At 36.3% G+C, this 21,901-nt stretch overlaps 2 protein-coding genes across 2 annotated transcripts in view; one reads left to right on the top strand and one right to left on the bottom strand.

Moving 5' to 3' along the window:
* Positions 1-685: 685 nt before the first annotated feature.
* Smp_140840 (putative inositol triphosphate 3-kinase C) lies at positions 686-16,613 on the bottom strand (the record flags this gene model as incomplete). The annotated part of the gene is made up of 7 exons (XM_018793592.1): positions 16,505-16,613; positions 14,308-14,422; positions 13,020-13,160; positions 10,105-10,229; positions 9,219-9,368; positions 7,576-7,677; positions 686-898 (listed from the first exon to the last, which is right to left on the bottom strand). The coding sequence occupies exons 1-7, from the start codon at positions 16,544-16,546 to the stop codon at positions 686-688; spliced, it is 888 nt and encodes a 295-aa protein (XP_018648089.1). The 5' UTR covers positions 16,547-16,613.
* Positions 16,614-21,500: 4,887 nt separating this feature from the next.
* The window catches only part of Smp_034550 (putative alpha-actinin), a gene marked incomplete at its 5' end in the record, with an annotated part of 40,671 nt that continues 40,270 nt past the window's right edge, over positions 21,501-21,901 (top strand). The window contains 2 exons of the mRNA XM_018793591.1: positions 21,501-21,620; positions 21,657-21,891. Coding sequence (XP_018648088.1) covers positions 21,501-21,620; positions 21,657-21,891 — 355 coding nt within the window. The remainder of the gene's footprint in view (positions 21,621-21,656; positions 21,892-21,901) is intronic.

Here is a 21,901-nt window from a genome sequence, read left to right as displayed (position 1 = left end):
CTTGTAATTAACACGCATAAATCAGAAGGAAAAATATGAGACATTCAACATTCTTTAATCATCCAAATTGGCATAGTTGGAATGTGTTTGAAATTGATAAACTAAAGTTACAATAACAAATCAATATTGAGAATATTAGTACTATGTCAAAGAAACAAAAATAATTGTAGAAAAAAATAGATGTGGCGAAATACATTTGATGATGAAAACATTTGAACAAAAAACTATTTCATTTATCAAATCACAAGTTAAAAAAAAGATATTGAAACTGTTTTTACATAAGTTGTGCAGACAATTTTGATTTTCAGAAATCAATTTTTAAAAAAAACATGAAAACGTAAAAAAAAACAAATATATGTTTTTTTTCAAGTGATCTATTATTTTAGTTTATTTTGTAATGTACTGTTGCGATCAAAAGGTGGGGGGAGGAGTGGATAAGATCAGGCAGTAATAAACGAACACAAAATGGGAAAGCTAACTATTATTGAGTCAATGCACAACACGTCAGTTGTTCTATGGAAAGATCATTTAGTTCTACGCAATCGACGTAAAAAATGGAAAATATGGATATCGTATAATAAACCGGATATAGATCGTAGTGTTCTTCTGAATATATAATATATATAAACACTCACAAAGACGTGAAAACGGAAAAGCAAAAGGGAATAATCTATGAAATCTTCAACTACTGGCATTCATGAATAATTTGCTCGAATAATTTCACTAAATTATCAATTCCAATTAAATAACCATCTTCATAATTGCCAATTTTCCATACAGAACGATGATTTACACGAATTTGATTGTTCGATGGAGTGCCTATTTTAGCGAAATCAATTAACCAGATATTAGCATAGCCTGATTCATCATGAACAAATAATAATGAAGAGCCGATAAACTGAAATGGAAGATAAAGAATAAAGATAAGGGAGTTTTAATTTTCTGTTTAAAAATTTAACACACAAAAAAATTAATGCATGATACCATTGCCAAGATTATGCAAGTTAATTGTAAATAGGGCAGTGTTAAATAGTTGGATGGAAATATTGTTAACTCCGTGCTTTGTCTTCATCAAGACATCAATAAACATAGACAAAAATATCCATTACAAAACTACTATTTAAAAAATACTCAAACAAAATAGTTCTTTACGGGATAGGTGGATTTAATGTCAGTTGTCCTATTTGAGACATGCATTTGTATCCCAGTGTTGAAGTTCACATAGGGACTCGAACCCTTCATTGCACAAGTGGATGGCTATCAGGAATCAGTGGCTCAGTGAATAACACGTTGAGCATTCGAAGCGGAAGGTAGTGGATTCGGATTCTGATGTAGAAACCAACACTAGGATGCATATACGCCCAGATGGCGAGTCCCAAATAAGACGAAACGCGTGTCTTGAATTCTACTGTAGCCATTAATCTATCTCTTCTATAAAAGCTTCTGAAAAACGGTAATATCCAAGCAATACGCAAAGGATGCATATATTCCAACAAAGAATGGTCAAAATTCATTCAATATCACCAACAAAATGGATAAGTCAAATTCCCTGTCATAAGGATATATAATAATTTTTGACAAAATGCAATTGGAGTATTATACCGCATGCATAATTCACAATGTAGGCATGAGAAATGCAAACGATTATCAATTAAATTAGTATGATGGTTTAGTATGTTACTTCCAGTACCCGACTAAAGAAAAACTATACTAATATTATTAGATCTCCATTGTGGTATTGCTATTAATAATGATTTATTAATTAATAATAACAATAATAATAGTGATAATAGCCGAATCCAAATATTACTGCAAGCTCCTCTCTGTTCAATGACATAGTTTCTAGCATTTACGAATAAAATTGTTCTATTTGTTTTTCATATTATTAAGGAATTATTTTCTTGAGAATTAAAAACCAAATCAGTAATTTAAAACAAAAAAAACAAAGAGATTATGACAACAATTTATCGAAGTTATCAGTAGTCACATTATGATAAATAAAGAATCTTATGCAAAACATGTATATAAAAAGGTATTTTGAAGACGGCACCTACATAAATGAAATCAATCACTATAAAATTAAATAATGAAGGCAACTTCGCTGAGACTACCACAGGTTATTTAGTTTTTTTTGTGAATAAATGTTGGCACATACATGAAAGAACAACCATAATAGCATTTTTCTGATTCATATTTCCACATTTATCTTTGCTGTCATTTGATTAATTATCCTCCATTTCAGTTTGCTAATTTTACTGTCTTAAGGTCATGTTTGTTACTAAATATATACAGCGCTATTCTATTTCGAATTTATCTTTTTGAATATCAATTTTACCTGGTCAACTTCTTCCGGTCTTCAGTCGCGTTGGGGATTATGGTTGAAATGTGTTGCAAAGACATCCCCCGTCAGGCGTTTATAGAATTCGCATTAAAAGAACCACAATAGTTGGTAGTTAGAAGTTACCGTAGGTCCCGAACATAAGAATACAACAAAACATTACTTTGATCCAATATAAAAGGAATCAAAAGGGTTATGTGTTTGCTGAATTTTTTACAGCATGAACTACCTGCGCTTGATGACGAGCATATTAATGATGAGTTAGAATTTGATGATAGGCATTATCTATACGTAGCTACCTGAAAATGTAACAATGCGATTCTACTGACAGGTTTGTTTTTCCTTTTCCCTATTCGATATTCAAACAGATTAAAGTCATCCTCCAACTACTATGACCATCTCAGGTTTGGTTTAGTCTATTGACAGTAGTTAATGTTAGAAAAGAAAAAAGTGTTTGAAACATAAAACACTTTGGACAGATATCCCTCGAACTGCCACCAATCCCCTGTCTATAACAAAATAATTCGTCTAAAACAGTCTTGATGACATCTCAGCGTAGTGTTCATTATTTATTTGTTTTACAGCATTAAAAAGTTTGTAGTTCATAAGCATATTAGGTCAAAAATCTATCCTGTGATCATATGTAGTGTAATAAATAATTAAAAGTAAATAACCATCTTGTAGAGAGAATGATGTAAATAATTTATTTCAACTACTGAGAACAAATAAATTATTACTAGGGTAATTAAACAGATTAATAGACCATACATCTTGAAATTAGCTAAGATCTAATTAAATGTCACGAGTTGAAGGTAATTTCCACCACAAACTGGTATCCACAGGAAAATCACTGAGAACTAAGGAGTAAATAAACATAAGTTACATTCTGATATACGACTCTGCTAAGATCCTGTAACTCTATACAAAACTATGATAGAGTTTCACGCCATACACTGAAAGCACACTGTTATTGAACATCTGCGTTTGATCTTATCATTATCACTTTAGAAAACAAGGCGAAGAAGGATTTACAGACATGCATACAATACTTTTGAATGGATCCCACTCACAATGATCAGTTAGTCAACGAAAATTTACTTTAACAAACAAAATCGACATATTTTAGTGTAGTTGGTATGTGGTTAGCAGTGGGACCCAGGATGAGTGTCTTATCCTATTTAAGACTCATCTGGTGGATTTGCCTGCTTGTCTGTACTGATCTTCACATAGGATCTCGAAGTAAATACGTTCCCCGTCACTTGCCCAATATATCATCCAGATAACCACTAACGTATTCAACGGGTGTGAAGGTATCAATAAAGCTTCGTAATTTCCCCTTGTTGATGTGTCCTGAATATAAACAAGGGGAAATTGCAAGCTCTTACTAAAAATGACATATGTCGATAATATTTATGCATTGATACAAAGTTTTGATTTATGTAAGATTGAATAAACCGGGCCAAAAACCTTCACCAATCATTAATTTTATTCATAGGAATAAAAATCTATACACAAACAACAATCAATAATTCATATTAAATTACAAATGAAGTCAGTATTAAATTTTACATTATATATGCATACATTTGTAATCTGAACGTGTATTTTAAAATAAAAGTACAGCGGAAATAATAATACCAAACAACAGCCATCCACAAAAACTGAGAAACTTCACTACTACTAACCGGAGCTCCTAGTTATTTTCTTTTTACTGTCATATAGTATAATTTAACGCTTAATGAGTAGATACCTTGACTTGGTTAAATGCTTCTATAATACCGACCACATTTAAAACGATTGATTTGAAACTAGAAACACGGCTTCACATCTAGAAAAAAAACCCACTACACTTTAGTTTAACATTGACTTATTGGGTGAACACAAATACTTGTCAAAATTTGATGCGTAAAATAGGATCTGAATTTTGATGGGTGATTATTCTGGGAATTCATCGTAAAATTGATCATAATAATACTAGAAAACCTTTGGATGAGCAAATGATGATTTTATCAGTGTGAAGTTGAACGGTATGCGAAGACAGTTCATGATCGTTTTCATGTCAGGAAATAGCATAGCTGACTCATTAGTTTGACTATTTACATACAACTACGTAATTCGTTCACAAAAAGTTAATATTCCTGTATCAGTATCAAGACAAGAAAAAGTCTCCGGAATGAAATATTTGCAAACGCGATTCAAAATGAATCATAAAAATCACATTGTAGGTACTTTAAATGAGCGACTTTTATTGACACCAGCTGTATTAAAATGTATGTTGTAATTTCGCTTATATAGAACAAAGCTATATTTTACAATCCCGTTCAAAAAATCTTACAAGAAAGTTTTAAATCTTCTAATACATCTGATAACTACCGGAAGCTCTTCCAACTCATCCGAGCCACTGGCAGCAAGAAGTCTGATGTGAGTGAAACAATCTGTGAGGATGACGGGATGCCAATCACTAACATCTGTCGACGTCTTGGACGATGTACAGAATCCATTGAAGGGCAGTTGAACTGACCAGCTGCGCCGGCAACATCGATCAGATTTTCCTGTCCTCCATAGCCTGTGACGACTGCTTCACCAAATGAGGCGGAAGTCCGAAAAGAACTCCAACTCTTGAAACTCTACAAATCACCGGGCCCATCTGACTTACCTCCGGCTCTTTTTAAAGATGGTGGTGGTGACTTTCTGGTTAAGGAACTGGCTGAGTTGTTTACAAAAGTCTGTGAGCTAGGGAGTGTTCCAACGTCATGGAATGAGTCCATAGTTGTCCCTATCTTTAAAAAGGGTTCACGTCGTTTCTGTAACAATTATCGGGGGATAAGTCTACTTCCGATTGCGTCCAAACTATTGATTTTTGTCATACTTCTTAGGTTGTTCAAAATCCGAGAAAAATTGACTCGCCAGGAGCAGGCTGGTTTTCGTTTTGGTTGAGTATGTATTGATCATGTCTTCACCCTCCGCCAAATGTTAAACACCGTCATACTTATCACAGGCCAACAATCGTAGTGTTTCTTGATATCAGGGCCGCCTTCGGTTCGTTGGGCAGGACTTTTCTCTGGGATTGTCTATTGAAGAGGGGTATGCCTGAGAATTTTATTAACATTTAAAAAGCCCTATATACAAACACCTCAGGCAGAGTGAGGGCATACAACCACCTTTCTCCATTGTTCCATTCAAGCAGTGAGGTTAGACAGGGTTGCCCGATCTCACCATTCCTCTTCAACTTTGCCATCGGTGACATTCTGGAAACGGCTCTAATGGATGTAAGTAATGGCGGTGTGGATCTGTTGCCTGGAGAAAGACTTCTCGACCTCGAGTATGCGGATGATATTGTCTTACTGTGTGATAATGCCCAAGGCATGCAATCCGCACTTAATCAATTGGCAATCAGTGTCCGCAGGTACGGCATGTGCTTTGCAACCTCCAAGTGCAAAGTACTCCTACAAGATTGGCAGGATTCTAATCTTGTACTCACCCTGGATGGTGAGCAGATTGAAGTAGTTGAGAAGTTCGTGTATCTAGGTAGCTACATAAGTGCTGGTGGTGGCGTGAGTGATGAGATCGATGCATGTATAATGAAAGACAGAGCGGCTTATGCCAATCTGGGCCATCTTTGGCACCTTCGTGATGTTAGTCTGGCTGTAAAAGGTCGGATCTACAAAGCGTCGGTGAGAGCAGTTTTGCTCTATGCTTGTGAAACCTGGTCACTCTGAGTTGAGGATGTTAGATGTCTCTCTGTGTTCGATCATCGCTGTCTCCGAAGGATTGCTGACATCCAGTGACAACACCATGTTAACAATGCTGAGGCTCAGCATCGTGTGTTTGGGCGCAGAGACGATAATCCCATTGGTGTCACCATCTTGAAACACCGAATTCAGTGGCTTGGACATGTTCTACGAGTGTCGTCCCAGAGAATCCCTCGTCGTGCATTATTTGCCGACGCTAGGACTGGTTGGAAAAAGCGGAGAGGTTGTTAGTGTATAACATGGTGTCGTGGTATGAAAGAAAGTTGCACAGGACTGGCTTCTGTCAGTCCTTTAAGGCTCCATGATTGGGGTCCTAGAGATGATGCAACAGTGGCTAGAGACGTTATCAGATATGGCTCAGAATAGAAGCCAGTGGCGATCCTGCTGTAACCTTTTACTTTCTTCATAAAGAGTGGTCATGACTTCCTTAACTGAAAGAGATCTGGTCGTACATTTCCGTTTCCCCCACTATTATTCTTATTATTACATCAAAATATACTAAGCTGGGGTTGTTATTGTTCTTTTTTCTTATATGCACCTTACCCTCTTTTTCTATACCCATCCTCATTATTTTGTGTGACGCATATACATCTGGTGCCCCTTTGTACCAATATTTATGTGTTCAAATAAATAAATAAAAACATAGTAAGTAAACTCAAATAAAATTAAGACGAACCTCATGTTTAGCAAAGAAATCAGAAACTTCCAGTATAGTTCTCAACTTTAATAATCGGATTAAATAGTTTTGCTATACAAAAAACAAACAAAAAAGGTGGTAAATTCATATTGATAACACTGAAAGTATGTCAAACATCACCAAACTAGTGTTATCCATGTCATACTTAAAAAAAGTATCATTACAAAAAAGAAACTAAGAAATGTAAAATCTAATCCATGCCTTGTAATTCCATAAGTTGTGGATGACATGTACTAATAATAGTGACCCTCATTATTTTGCAATAAGAAACATTTAAGAAATAGGAGCTTATTATGCAAATCTAAGTGTCTCTGTGTTTAAAACACTCGAGTTCTAATCATTAGGTTGGAGGTTTAAATCAAATTACGTCCACTTCTGTATGAGTTATCCAGTAGTAGTATTAACGGTAAGAGTATAGCATATGGACGAGCCTAAAGTAATCGCGATGGATTTTAGCCCGTTGTTAGCAAATCACAAAATAGTGATCGTAAATAAATGTTTTATGGATGGAAAATAGATATTACATAGTTAATCAATTTATTGAAGCCTTCTTCCTGTAAATCAGAAAAACTAAAGCACATAAGTTAGTACATAAAGATGGAGAACATCCATTTTCTCAAACCTTTATAAGGACGCCACAGATTTTTAAGAGTTTTTACATTGTTCATAGTAAGAGTGGATTAGAGCCAAGAATCTAGGGTTAGGGTTTAGAGTTAAAGTTAGGTATTTATTATAAAAAATAACCATTCCCATGATTGAAAAAAGGAAACGGGAGCATTTAAACTTACAGCAATTATTTTACGGTGTTTTACGAATAATTTAAAGTGATTTATTATTTCATTCCATGTATGAGTGTTTTGAAAATCTTTTCGAGTGGATTCACCAGAAGTCTGAAATAAATATGAAAGATCAAGGTTTGATTCTTAGTTAACTTTAAAAACAGTATCAATATTACAGTAAATTTGGAACCATGTAAATAAAAGTGACAGCAAATCAGTTAATGACATAAGATATAATTTTTCCTGCTTGGCTGAAATTATTTCTAGTCCCTAGTTAAAACAAAAAAACTAGAATGAACCGAACGAATAACAAAATCACAAGTTATGAATGATAGGAAATGACTAAACAAAATAGTAGGTTATTTAATTTAATTTGATGACATCATATTAATCAGAAAAACGCAGACAATATACGTCATTGATTAGTTGTACAGTAAACTGATGACAAGTTATTACGTTTCATTTATTGATTGCCCTTACGATAACAGTTAATTGAATTAAATGTAACCCAATAGAAATCTCTGCATACTTTATAAATAAGCCATTGAATAAATAAGAGGAAGAAGATTTCCCAAAATACTTTGATATATATCAGCCAGTCAATTACAGACAGCATAGAGCCTTGACACATATATGCTTTAACTCAAACTCCCAAACAGAATCAGCAGTGAGATCAAGTTAACTAAATGGATAGTAATAGTAGTATCAATGACAGCAGAACATAAAATGGTTCTAAAAAACGATAAAATGAAGGGATGTATGCAACAATAAACTAAGAAAGCCTTCACGAAATTGGATTGCCCCAGGTAGATGTCTAAAGGCATTTAGGATTCAATCACCAGATTGTTTTCATGACACTATCCAGACGTAATGGGAAACGCGGTGAAAATTATAACGAAAAGGTTTAAGTATAATTATATAACGGGATTTATTTATTTAAACTGTTAAGGAATAATGAATTACATGTCTTACCAATGAAACATTTCTAGCCGATAAGATTGTCATCAAGAAATATAGGTGTGATCAACTTATATTGGAAAATGTAATGTATACAAAACAATTATGAATCATAAAATGTAGCTATAAGACTTCGTCCAAATATATCAATGGTATATCTTACTGATGATCATCTAACATTGATATTATTATCTACATATTTTAATTTTAACTATCCTCCCACAAGAATTGAAACTTAATTCAAGGTTCCAAGCGCAGTAACAAATATCAAGGATTCTGTTAAAAGATTTGATCCATGTGTACAGGTTAACATAACAAGAAACACTGTAAGTAAATGATCAATGACAATTAGCTACTTGTACTGGAGTTACCATACTGAATTTAAACCAAATGGTTGAGGTGAGGACGAGAGATTATTATGACCGGTGGTTGGGGATGTTGGGTGACATGCTCCAGAATCAGTCATAATGAGGCGGATGCATTCACTATATGTATTCCCATAAACCCAAAGTTTTCAGGTCATTTAGAAACTTTTATTCCGCGAATTCACTTTTTCTTTTCAAATTATATTCCTCTATGTGATATGGCTATTTGGACCGATACACATGTGTGCCAGGCGTTAAGTTGTTTATGACTGATTAGTTAAGATGTAAATAACGCAAAACCACTAAACCACAAGACATAAAATACCATACCTTGATTGCTTCAATGCGAAAACCATACTCAGCCGTTGAGCTAATTGTGTCACGCCACTGCAAATAGCGTAGTTTTGAAACACCTTTTTCATGATGTTCTCTTTCAGTCGGTGCGTTAGGTGAAGTAGACATCATTTTCAAGTAGAGATCCTATTTTGTTTTTTTTTAAAAACAAGCTTCATAATCCCAGCAATAATCGATAAGAAAAATAAAATTAAACCTGTATTGATTATAAATAATTTAGACTGGTGCCAATTCAAAAGAAATGTTTTGAAAAGGTCTCAATATATTGTACCTAACAAGTATTACCAAGCACTATTTTTTTGAAAAATATGAATTGCTATTGCCGGGTTATTAACTGTTAATACGTCTAAGGGGTTTATTAAACACACAGCGTTTAATTGAATAATTGTAAAGGAATGTGATGTTAAGCGATAAAAAACGTTTAGTTTCATTGGCTATATTATAAAGGATACGAATCAAACAATTTTGAGGATCCTGACTGAGAGACAATATAGCAATTTAATATTATATCAGGTTTATAAGATTAGTCGCTCCAACTATGATGTCGTTATGTAGACAATTAGCAACCCTTTTGGTATGCCCTTTTGAAGTTGCAAAACTACAACCAGAGTGTTTGAATATAAAAACAAAAAGGTTAGTTTATGATGCGAATTTATACAGATTGATTATTTGATTTATTTTATTTGAGAGATATAGAAGAGATGTTTCAAAATATGAAAGGTCTGTTGAAGATTTTTCCCTACTCTTACCATACCGTTAACAATAAGTAAGCGAAAATACTCATTAACAATAAACGTGGAGCAATGATTACGTTCACATCACATCGTAATAAAATAGAAATATATAATAGAAATGCACTTACTTTCCGAATATTTTCTGAAGAGTCTCCAATGACTTCACTTTCTGAAAAAGTACGTTGTCCAATCTTGCAGTCCATTATTGATGGTGATTTAAAATTGTATAACAAATCTTGCATTTTTACGTAACCTTCAAATATATTAATCAAGTGTTAAGAAATGAATACAAATAAAATGCACACCTTTGAAAAGAACTAATAACTTATTTCCCGACCGTTGCTGCTACCTTGACGTGGTAGCCGGGCTTGCCTATCGTGATGAACCAATCAAGCTATGCTGTCTGGAACAATCGTTCCTCAAGGTCCTATCATGCCAGGTCAATTGAAGAGCGATAAGACTAAAAGCAGCAAATCCAAGGTCCGAGGGCGAAGTCGCACTGCTGCTTATACTGAAGTGTGACGACAGTAAGGTGTTTCCCCCAGACAACCAACATAACAGCAATGCTCGGGTTACAAAAAATCGACCCTAAAAATGCACAACTCGCCTTATCCCACGGATATCCGTCTCCGGCGGTAAGGTCTCGATAAGTACGGAGCTAACACGAAAATTACTTACAAAAAGGTCGTGTATGACCGACCTCAAGAAGTTGTCCCTTGGGTACTGCAGTCACGCTCTCAGGTCACTAAGACCGCCCGTAATCCAGTTTCTTTCCCAGGTAGCTCCAGAATAACCCTTTCAAGGTGTGGGCGACCACGACGTTTCATAGTGTAGAAGTAGCATGGAAGAACGCTAGAGGCGGCCAGATCAAAACGTGGCACAAATACATGACAAGTGGACTGAGCCATGCTGGTAGGTGTAGACTACCTAGTTGGGATTCGCGAGATGATAGCAATCGATGGTTAGAGACCCTGAATGACGTGGCTCAAAATCGTTTGCGATAGCGAAGGTGCATCCACTCTTTGTGTTCTCCCAAATTCTTCATGTCCCTTTCTTTTTTTCTCTTTCCAAATTTAGTTCAATGGATTATACTTCTTGAATAACATCTTCAGACCCTAGTCTTTGCGATTACTGCTTATACTCTTACTACATATACCACTATGGGATTTGAATCGACAACTGCATTTATGTGCTAATGTAGCAAGGCAATTCGAACGGATGTATGTACGCACGAAGTTCTACGTTGTGACCGACTGTAGGTGACGGCGAAGTGATAACCGCCCTCATACCTTTAACAGCACTCAAGATCATTGTATTCATAATCAATCTCCTTTAATTCCTATCATTCCTTCTACATCGACTTTCAACACTAAACTTCCTCTTTTGGCTTTCTACTCGTGTCACCATAGCCAACGATTCTAGTGAGCAAAACACTGCCCCAAGTCTACTGAGACTTCGCTCCAAACTACACATTGGAGTCTTCAACATACGCACTCTATGTAGAATTGGCCAGCTGGCCTCCTTGGAGAAAATCCTAGAATCTCGTACCACTGATTTATGTTGTGTCTCCGAAACACGCAAACAGAATTCTAGTGTGGTCATGCACTTGACCTCACCTTGCCAAAACGGAGAGCCGACGAGACACACCCTCCATTTATCTGGCAACCCGATAGCTAGTTCTCATGGATTGGCGGGTGTAGGCATAACACTGAGTAAGAGGCCAGAACAAGCACTATTAGAATGAATGCCCGTTAACAGTCGCCTGTGTGTTTTCTGCTTAAATGGCTCCGTAAGAACCGGCATCCAACGGTGTTAATGTCTAACTTCAACCAATCCACGATTTTCAGCAACCGTTCGCCAATTGTCTTCAGTGAGTTGATATCTCTACAACAGACTTGGTAGAACTCCACTGGTCACTGCTTCCCACTAGAACTCAAGGAAAGGCCGTCTAGTGCATCCGGGTTTTCCATGGTGGTCTAGCTTCAATTGACTCATGATTTCAACTATGAAGATTAAAATTACTTTATACCTTCTCTACCAACTAAATCTTTCTTCCTGTACTATGTCCTTATACACAATCTTTCTTTTTTATATTACTACCAGTGAAGTGAATACTTCCATGAGATGAAATCAATAGGTTGGGCTAATGAGGTGTGGCAACTTGAACGGATGCATGTACGTGCCTAGTCCTACGTTGTAGATGACTGACCGACGAATAACTTATTTACCTGCAACATTGAGAGTCAGCACTTCCTCTAGAAATGCTCTCACATGTCCATAAGTATGCAGCCACTGCCAGAGAAGTCCTACTCACTGCCTTCTCGCGGCGGGGCTGTTGCTTACGGAGTTGAGAGGACGTAAAGCGAGTGTCTGGCACTTTAACCGGGTTGGTGGATATGGATGATCCATTTAGGGGAGTTGGGAAACGCTGATTCCAAACCAGTAGTGCACATAAGCTCCAGAATCTTGAGGGGAAAATGGCGTATCAACCTTTTGTTTGTCACTGGCTACCATGGGAATGTATATCCTAACGTTGCTCCACTGCCTAGTGGATTAGACCTCTGGGTCAAAGGCTCGGAGAGTGACCCTCTAAGAAAACTACCTGCTTCGGTTTGGGCACCCGTGCAGTATTCCGGCCCTCACACAAATCGAATGATTTGTGTAGCGCTTATGCATTTTGTACCTCTTTGTACCAATATTTGTGTTTAAACAAATAAATGTAGGTTTGCACCCTAGATTGATTTATACTTATTATTCGACGACTACATATAATATAAAGCCCAAGTAGATAGTGGATTAAAACATATCAATTTATGATTAGCACTGGAAAGCTTAACAAACTACTCGGCCAAAAACCCGATCATAAGCACATTGTCTAACTAAATCCTCTCTCTACAACGACTGGTTTAGCTAAGTGAAATCACTGAAGTCATAAGTTTACACAAACGTATAATATAAGAATATTAGTGAGTGAGGATAGTGTTGCCTTTTGATCATTCAGTTTACTTTCGTCAACAAAAACCAATTACACCAAAAAGGATACGTTCACCATCGAGCAGCTTCTCGCCTTGATACTTGGGGACAAATGATCTCAGTATATCTAGCTGGAGTTGTAGTAAACATTGGGCTTCACTTTGGCAGTAACGTTTTAAAACGCTTCCTTTACCATTAGATATAAGACTACCTGAAGAATCATTAACAAAAAGCAATTGAAAGTAATATGTATTTGACTTTCAATCACTTCAGTGTTATCTAAAGCACATAAAAATCAAAGAGGTCATTCAAAGATGTTTTGCATTAGAAGATTGGAGGACTCGCTTATTTTCTGCATTAATTAGATCAATGAGGTTTTTTACCAAATTCTTCGAACGGCAAACATACAAGGTCAGAAACGATGATATATTCTTAAACAATGTTTGTAGTAATTCCACAGCCATTACTTATTCACTAAGGAACCTGTATGGATTCCAACCGATTAGTTCATTTTTATCATATTCGTTTTAGGTTTATTTCCGAAGTAAAAAATCCTAGAGATTGAAGCATTTTCTTGGATTAGTAGGTTGAAAAATATCGATTATTACAGTGATGTAATTTCTATATTAAGGTATCGCCAAAAACAAGACAAAATTAGATCTTCAGAATCCTTTGTGATGTGAAGTGGGATACTGAAACTTCATCAAACCATAATAATATATGCACATAAATTTAAACCTGGTATAATTAATTCACTGAAATGCCAGTTGTTTATCAGTGTTTTGATTTGAATCAATTTCATGGCGCAAAACCGATCAAACCTGAAAAATCAACTTACAAATAAATTACAGACACAAATCAGCCAGCCGCACGAAAGTTTGCACAGGCTTATCTATGTCTTGCATTTGACTTTCATGGCATCAAGAAGTCTACCAAATAAGTGAACTTGGAATTCAAAAGCATCACAGAAACAAGATGGTATAAACTAAACATTTTCAAAACGATTTAAGTACAGATAATACGAGTAGATATATTTTCATGTTGCATTTTAAAATACAAAATCTATAAAGAAAAGTACTGCGAAAACGAAAAAAATCGCATGGAACTATGATAAAGCTTCTAAAACTGAGAAACTAAACCCGTTTGTCATGACCAGATGAGTATCTCAATGTGTCTGATAACAATAAGCAGGATCAAACTTTTTCATGTCAAGTACTCATTTATTAATGAAATAAAACTATGTACGTACTCTTAGTATTAACAGTTATTAAAAGGAAGGACAGTAAATGAAAGAGGAATTCTCAAAAAGGCGATATCTTTCACAACACTGACAAACTATCTTGCTGTTCAAAACTAACCTTGATGACCAGACAGTTGCACCCAACATGTATTTGCTTGTTTTGCTTTAATATTTGGAGTCCATGATAATGGTTTCAACAAGTGCGTCTTCCAGCTCCTCTTACCTAATTTTACCTGGACAAAAAGTCGTAAATAAAATAATGTAAGGATTGACATTTCTGACATAAAAACCACTGAGTACTACCTATATCAAGTGAGCACCCTGGCACTAGTTTCAGTATGTGTTCAGTGAACATATAGCTTGTGACACTTTAAGTGATAAACGATAACCTTAACTGTGTATAGTAGGGGCGATTTCGCAATAATTCATCAGGACGATGATTTATTTATTTACTTAAACACAAATATTGGTACAAAGAGGTACAAAATGCATAAGCGCTACACAAATCATTCGATTTGTGTGAGGGCCGGAATACTGCACGGGTGCCCAAACCGAAGCAGGTAGTTTTCTTAGAGGGCCACTCTCCGAGCCTTTGACCCAGAGGTCTAATCCACTAGGCAGTGGAGCAACGTTAGGATATACATTCCCATGGTAGCCAGTGACAAACAAAAGGTTGATACGCCATTTTCCCCTCAAGATTCTGGAGCTTATGTGCACTACTGGTTTGGAATCAGCGTTTCCCAACTCCCCTAAATGGATCATCCATATCCACCAACCCGGTTAAAGTGCCAGACACTCGCTTTACGTCCTCTCAACTCCGTAAGCAACAGCCCCGCCGCGAGAAGGCAGTGAGTAGGACTTCTCTGGCAGTGGCTGCATACTTATGGACATGTGAGAGCATTTCTAGAGGGAGAGCTGACTCTCCCCATCTTCGGCCGTACCAGGACATTTGAGGGCAATTTACATTTTGATTGCCCTTTTCATTATCGTCCTTCATGATTAACAACAACAGAACTTCACAAATCTACTCGGCTATAAAGTGATAGAGACTTGACAAATAGGTAGAGGAATCATAAATTTTACTAATAGTTTCGGTTAAAATAAATCTTTACCTACGAAATACTTATTAATGGAATTTCACCATAAAGGAACAGCAAAGCAGTAGTGCAACTGGCATAGAATATATGGAGTAATAAAACGTCTATCAAGAAACATCCAACTGTTCATTTTGGGTTCGGTCACCCAATGTCCATCTTACTACGAATGTAGAAGATAAAACAAAACTACTTTGGGATAACTTTTAGGTCTAGATGAGATGTTTCAATCAAAACTGCATGACCATTAAATTCTGATCAAGCTGTCACGATTATAAGCTAGCAGCCATCCTACATTTCATTCATCCATATCATAAAATGACCACCCTTGCCTCCACCACGGGATGTGTTAACACATAACGTTGGGGAATTATTGGCGAGACTATTTTCTACACCAACGACAGAAACGATAAGACTACTATGTGAGATTTTGTTAATCTGTGGACCAATTCAAGTTGAAAATAGATTTAACAGCTAGGACTTGAGTATTGAACGATCTAAAATATTAACTGAGCATACTAAGATGTGACTGAGGATAATTTCATGTTAACATTGGGATTAAGAATCTAGAAAACTTTCAATAGCAAAGTAGGCTAATACACAGAGAAATCACCCTCGTTCAATAAATACATGCCGGTTCACGTTTTCAGTTTTGAGTCGAAGTATCACATATTCCATACACCAAATGAGAAAAACTTCTTGATGGGTCAGGATCTGCGCCTGGACTATTCCGAACATGAGATAACTGGACGTCTCAAGCTAAACAGCAATAAAAACACGAACACATTATTTTTTTTTAGATAAGTTGGAACTATGATTTTTAAGGTCGTTCTGTTAACAATAAACCGGTCTTCATGAACATATGATCACACATTCGAGATACCTTTAATAACAGTAAAGTTACTAGTCGTTTATGAGGACCTAGAGCCATGATTACTTTCAGAAAGATGACTAACAATTATTAAGCCATCCAGATATTAACATATACAGTCTCAGTATGAAGTTCGTATTTAAAAATAATTATTGTTCCAAAAGCTACCAAACTATGCTTACAAAAAAAGCAATAAAATATCCCTCACTTCAAACGAATTGACAGAAAAATAGAGCAAAATTTCCCACGAAAACATTATCTTTCAAGTTATTAATTACTAACCAAATGAACGACACAAATCACCATTTATAAACAGTAACCGTGGCTACACAAGTAATTTCAGAACTTGCCATTTGTTGTGATTCATCAACAAAACGCCCATTTACACCCATAAAACGCACGGTCAGATAAAGGATATGATTTCAAAATGCCCAGACCGTTGGCATGATTACAGAAAAATCTAAGGCTGCAAAAGAAGTCTACTTTGAACATTGCGCTGGACAATATCCAATTCAAACTCACCAAAATGATGATGGATCACCAGTTTCTTACATCAATTTCTTGTTTGAGAAATACCGAACAAAATGACTAATTAGTTTTCCATCTCAGAAAACATACATACGGTAAAAGTATTTAGTCTTTTGGATTGATGCCACATGGAATTTGCAAGAAGCGATGAATAAATAAAACTTGCAGTAAATGGAAGTTAAGAGTTTACCGAAAACGTTAATGGCAAACGCAGTGAAATATTTTGTGACGATTTATCCTGCAACTTGTGTTATCTCGTTATAAGGTATTACCCACCACAGACCGTCGTTTGAAGATCTGTTAGAGATAAAACTTAAATCGTGTTTACTGAAATGTAAGGGATTACTACTGGTATTCTCCGTCATGATATTAATTCCTCCCTCTATCTAACTCTAATCCCTAGTTTCCTGGATAGAATTCTTAGGGCAGAAAAGAAGTTCTAGACATGTGACACTTTCAAGTGGACCCTGTAGTTCACTCCTCCAAACTGCAGGGTTTGGGTGCATGACTTATTACAACTATCTACCTTCAACATCGTTAGCTTGGTTATCCTTAGTACGAGTGTTTTGTTTGTTGCGGATACAAAGATTTATGGTAAAAGACTTCCGAATTTCTTAAAATCTCCCTATTCAAACCTTTTGATTATTCATTTTTGTCAGAAATCATATGGTATGTAACACAGACATGTTAAATGAATATGAGTTTGTAGCGAAAAATAATTCCTCGAAATAAATAGCCCTGTAAGTCTTCGATATTGGATGCTGATCACATTAGTTGCGACGGACTAACCTAGATGAATGCAATCGGTCATGTATCCGCCACCTATGGTAGATGGTAAGTTTAACTTAAAGTAGGCTTACTCAAGCCCATTCACTGGATTTTCATTGTTGTAGATGTTTCCATATCAATCATCGGTATGGACCTGCTACAGAAACATAATTTACTCATCGACACGCGCACACGGATGTTAATAAACGGAAATACTAATTTATCTTTTTGCGTGATTTCTTTTTCCAGTTGTAGATTATCCCCAGCCACAGTAAGGCACACTGGTGAGCAAGAATTTGAACAACGCAACCTAGCATTATGATCATTATTACTGCATTCTTTGTTTATTCTTCTGAAATAATTAGTTCAACCAATAGAGCTGACTAATGAACTACGATTAATATCGACCATCGTGGTTTTTTAACAAGCATTAGCAGCATGTAAATGCTCCTGTGCAATATGTCTGTTAAAATATCAACACAAAATATCAGACACAAGGCAACACAGACGCACATCTGTTTGCAGCTTATCCACTTGTATAAGCGAGACAAGATTAACTGTCGATTATGGATTCATCTTTCTGCTTAATCACTACCAACTATCTCCCGTCAGAAACTATCCATTAGAATGTTTGGCTTACTTGACCAGTGCCTGTCTAATTTCCAATTGCTGAATTTCATGGCCAAACAAAGGATACGGATGCTAGAAATATACAGTGGGTTTGAACTACGAATTTTATGCAATCTTAAATCTCGTTCCGAATGTTCATCAGGTAATGCTACGTACTTGGATTAAATTTATTTTGAACCTATACGAATTCAGTCTACAATGCTGTGGTAATCCAAGAATTTAATCAAAAGTACCAAGTATATAATCTGGATTCGATGTACTGTCTACTTCAAACATTGATTACTTCGGAGCAAGAGTAAACCAGGTGTGTTTCATAATTGCATTAGATTACTTCACACTATGTTCATGATGTCTAATAGCATTCCGTAGTTGCTATGACGTAGAGTAGTCAAGTCTTCTGTCACTACCGCCAAATTTTAGTCGAAATCATGTACATTTATGACTTATCAGTCGACGTACATGTACACGAGCAATCACAGTCCATGTCCCAGATAGACACTTTGTCGTACGTAATATAACACACAACTTTAGGTAACAGGCTCTTTACATCAGCCTTTTACGAAATGGCCATGTTATCTGAACCTTCTAAATTTTAGTTACATTGGTAGTTACCATTTTAATTAATGTTTACTATCACTTCGTATTTGCAGTTATCTCACACGGTAAATCATGGCTTGACTTCCTTATTACACGAAAGTCATTTAATTTCAGTTTTCGATTTATTCACATGCAATATGGGTTCGGAAAATATCTAAACGAACTCTGAAACTCTCCACGAACCCACCATAGTTTTCGTATGTTTTTATTCACAAATCCAACTGTTACTCTAACCATACCTAATCGAACATTCAGTGCAGCTGTCAGTATACCAAAGGACGATGTTATTTCGGTGTGACGTTATAACACACCCGAACTATTGTAGTTATTCAACTTCGACGTCGTACTTTATTTTATGAAGTATTGTTTCTTCGTGGCTGTTATCTAACATAAAATGGGTACATCAAACGGCTGTTTAACTATTGGACGATTAAAAACCTTTCCAGTTCGATTGGTGGTTTGACGACACTATCATTCCCGCGAATCATCCGTTTACGAAGTAGAGCGAAACTCCTGCAAACTGAAAACGACACTGTCGCTTCTATCTTAACACTGACAGCGTTTTTCACCTGTATCACTGACATGAGTGCAGAGTGAAACTCTTGGTTTCTTATGTTCTTTTCGATATTCTTCGAGTGAACTATTGAACAGACGTACAGCAATCACCGTTTATCATCTTATAGAGACTTCAACGTGCCACCTTCGCTCTTGATCTGCAGTCATTGACCATTGCTGATTATCACAATAGTCATCGGCTTTACGAACTTTGACCATAAGTCAATCAGCAGCTTTGCACAATGGTATCGCGACTTGTCTTCACGGTTATACTTCTGTAATTACGGTTAGTCGGTTGCATATAGATATAACCGAAATTCGACGCTTACGAGCAGAAGCTGTCAGAAACACTGTCTGACTTTCTTCTTTAAACCGATGGCATTGCCAATATCGGCATCTATTTATACTACACTTATCGTACCATCCCTGTCATATGATTAATCTTGCCTCTAACCTAACCTTTCTCATCTGAAGGACTCAATCACTCGTCAAAGTTATCTATTTCAACGCGACTCGATAGAACTTTAAAACGTTATGTCTTTTCTATTATTTCTATGGGTAATCGCGCTACATTAAATCAACATTCTATAAACTTGTTATTACTCTCTTTCCCGATTAGTTTCTGTCTCCTCTTTTTCATTTGTCTAACAGCTCGGTGATATCTGGAGGATTCATAATAATCGTTCGGAAAACTGCGGAACGCGACTCCTCCCAACATGTTTGGTACCGATTGAAACGGTCGTTGAATCTGGTGGGGGAGTATTGCAGGGGCAGTGATATGTCACTGAGCGCCAGCCAAATAATCCGGCAGTTGAATCACTGAATATCTAACAGATCATCGATCCCGACCGAAATCAGGGACAACTAACGTTGTGAACAAGAACAAGAATTGGGACAATCAAATATATTCGCTACAAAATTACAGAATATCTCACTAAAACCTGATAACCATACAGTAAACAGTAAATTTTCAAATTACCAAATCAATTGTCTCAATCTTGACTATTCCTTCTGCAAATATCAGTTCATTGTCTCCTATTAATATTGTTCATGCACTCTCATGCCAATCGCGTTTCTTTCTCGTTCTTTCCTTGCCGATCTTCTACTGAAATACATTCTCTGCCTGACCATCATTACATACTAATTATGTGAATATAAGCAACCCACTCTACACTAACACTCATCAGTTTACCGTACATCATGATATGACCCATGCCGTGGTGGTCACACTTTCGCTTGTACCTACTTCGAATAAAATATTTCTGTAACAACATCCTTTGTGTTTCACTGTTTTCAAAGCATCCATAGCACCTTGATAAGACGAAGGAGTAATCCACGTTAGGTGCTGACTGCGAAGTGTGTCCTCGACGTTAGCTGTTGGTCAAACCATCCCCATCTAACTCTATTAGGCCACAATCAGTCGACGGAGATCAACAACGTTGACGATTCACAAAATTTTGGAAAATTTGATAAACTTTGAGAAGCAAGAAAGTAACTAAGTAGAGGGTCGTGGTAAACTTTGAAGCTGCAAAAACATTTTTCATCATGAGTTTAAATTTACTAATATTCATTTCTAAAGCCTATGCTGCATATATGGTCTGTTTTTTTTAACTTAGGTTAAGTTTGATTAGGTTCTATAGGTGAGATAATAAGCTGAATTCTCATGAACTGAATAACCAATACAACTTGATAGGCAAAAAAATTGAGTCTCCTGCTTTATTTTCTTTTATTTGTGAAGATACCACAGGTATTGTAGTTTGACAACACATAACAGTAACACCTTATATAATTGAATCGCACGTACCCAGTGAAATCGAAAAACAGAAGCCATGTGGTTGGAAGATATATTTGGTAGATTATCAATCTATCGAGGGGTGACTGATTTAATCCAGGTTGTGATTACAGGAGAAGTTGAGCATGTCGTGCCAAACCGTGATCAGGTGCGGATGCATGACCGAGCGCCTTTTGCTAAATGAGTCCAATAAAACTAATGTGGTCAGCATTTATTGTCAAACACCAACAGAACTATTGGTTTCGGTGATTTGTTTACAGCTACAGTTGGCCAACCATGAGCGCTGATGATCAAAACAAAATCATCCATTTCTTTGTTGAAGAGCGTATACAAATAACTAATATGTTCATAGGCACTCTTTGTTTTATAACTACACAACTTTCTAATTATTGAGCATTTTTGTTCGTTTGTATGACTCAACATCATGCACTTTACCCTTTCCTCTGAAAGCGGCTACTTTGAATATTTTTTGTAAAATGGAGTATGGTTACACAGTCTATCCAGATGAATACTTTCCTTCTGTACAGGAAGAAGAGGAGGAGGAATGGGACCGTCAAGCCTATTTGGATCCAATGTGGGAAATACAGCAGAAAAAGGTACTTCTCAACAGGCTATAATTAAATTCCTGTCAGACTTTCACAGCATGGTGCAATTCATATCTACGAAAAGTGAAATGCTCAATTGAAAATATTGAGGAAGATTTCACTGACGGTCTCAAGCTTATTCAACTGTTAGAGACTTTATCTGAGGAGCCGTTACCGAAACCCGATAGAGGAAAGATGCGTTTCCACAAGCTCGCGAATGTTAATAAGGCATTAGATTATATAGAAAGTAAAGGCGTTCAGCTAGTCTCTATTGGCGCTGAGGGTATTGACCC

The sequence above is a fragment of the Schistosoma mansoni genome, chromosome 1, assembly GCF_000237925.1.
Source record: "Schistosoma mansoni strain Puerto Rico chromosome 1, complete genome".
In the NCBI taxonomy this organism is placed as follows: Eukaryota; Metazoa; Platyhelminthes; class Trematoda; order Strigeidida; family Schistosomatidae; genus Schistosoma; species Schistosoma mansoni.
This window is presented reverse-complemented; position numbering and strand designations above follow the sequence as displayed.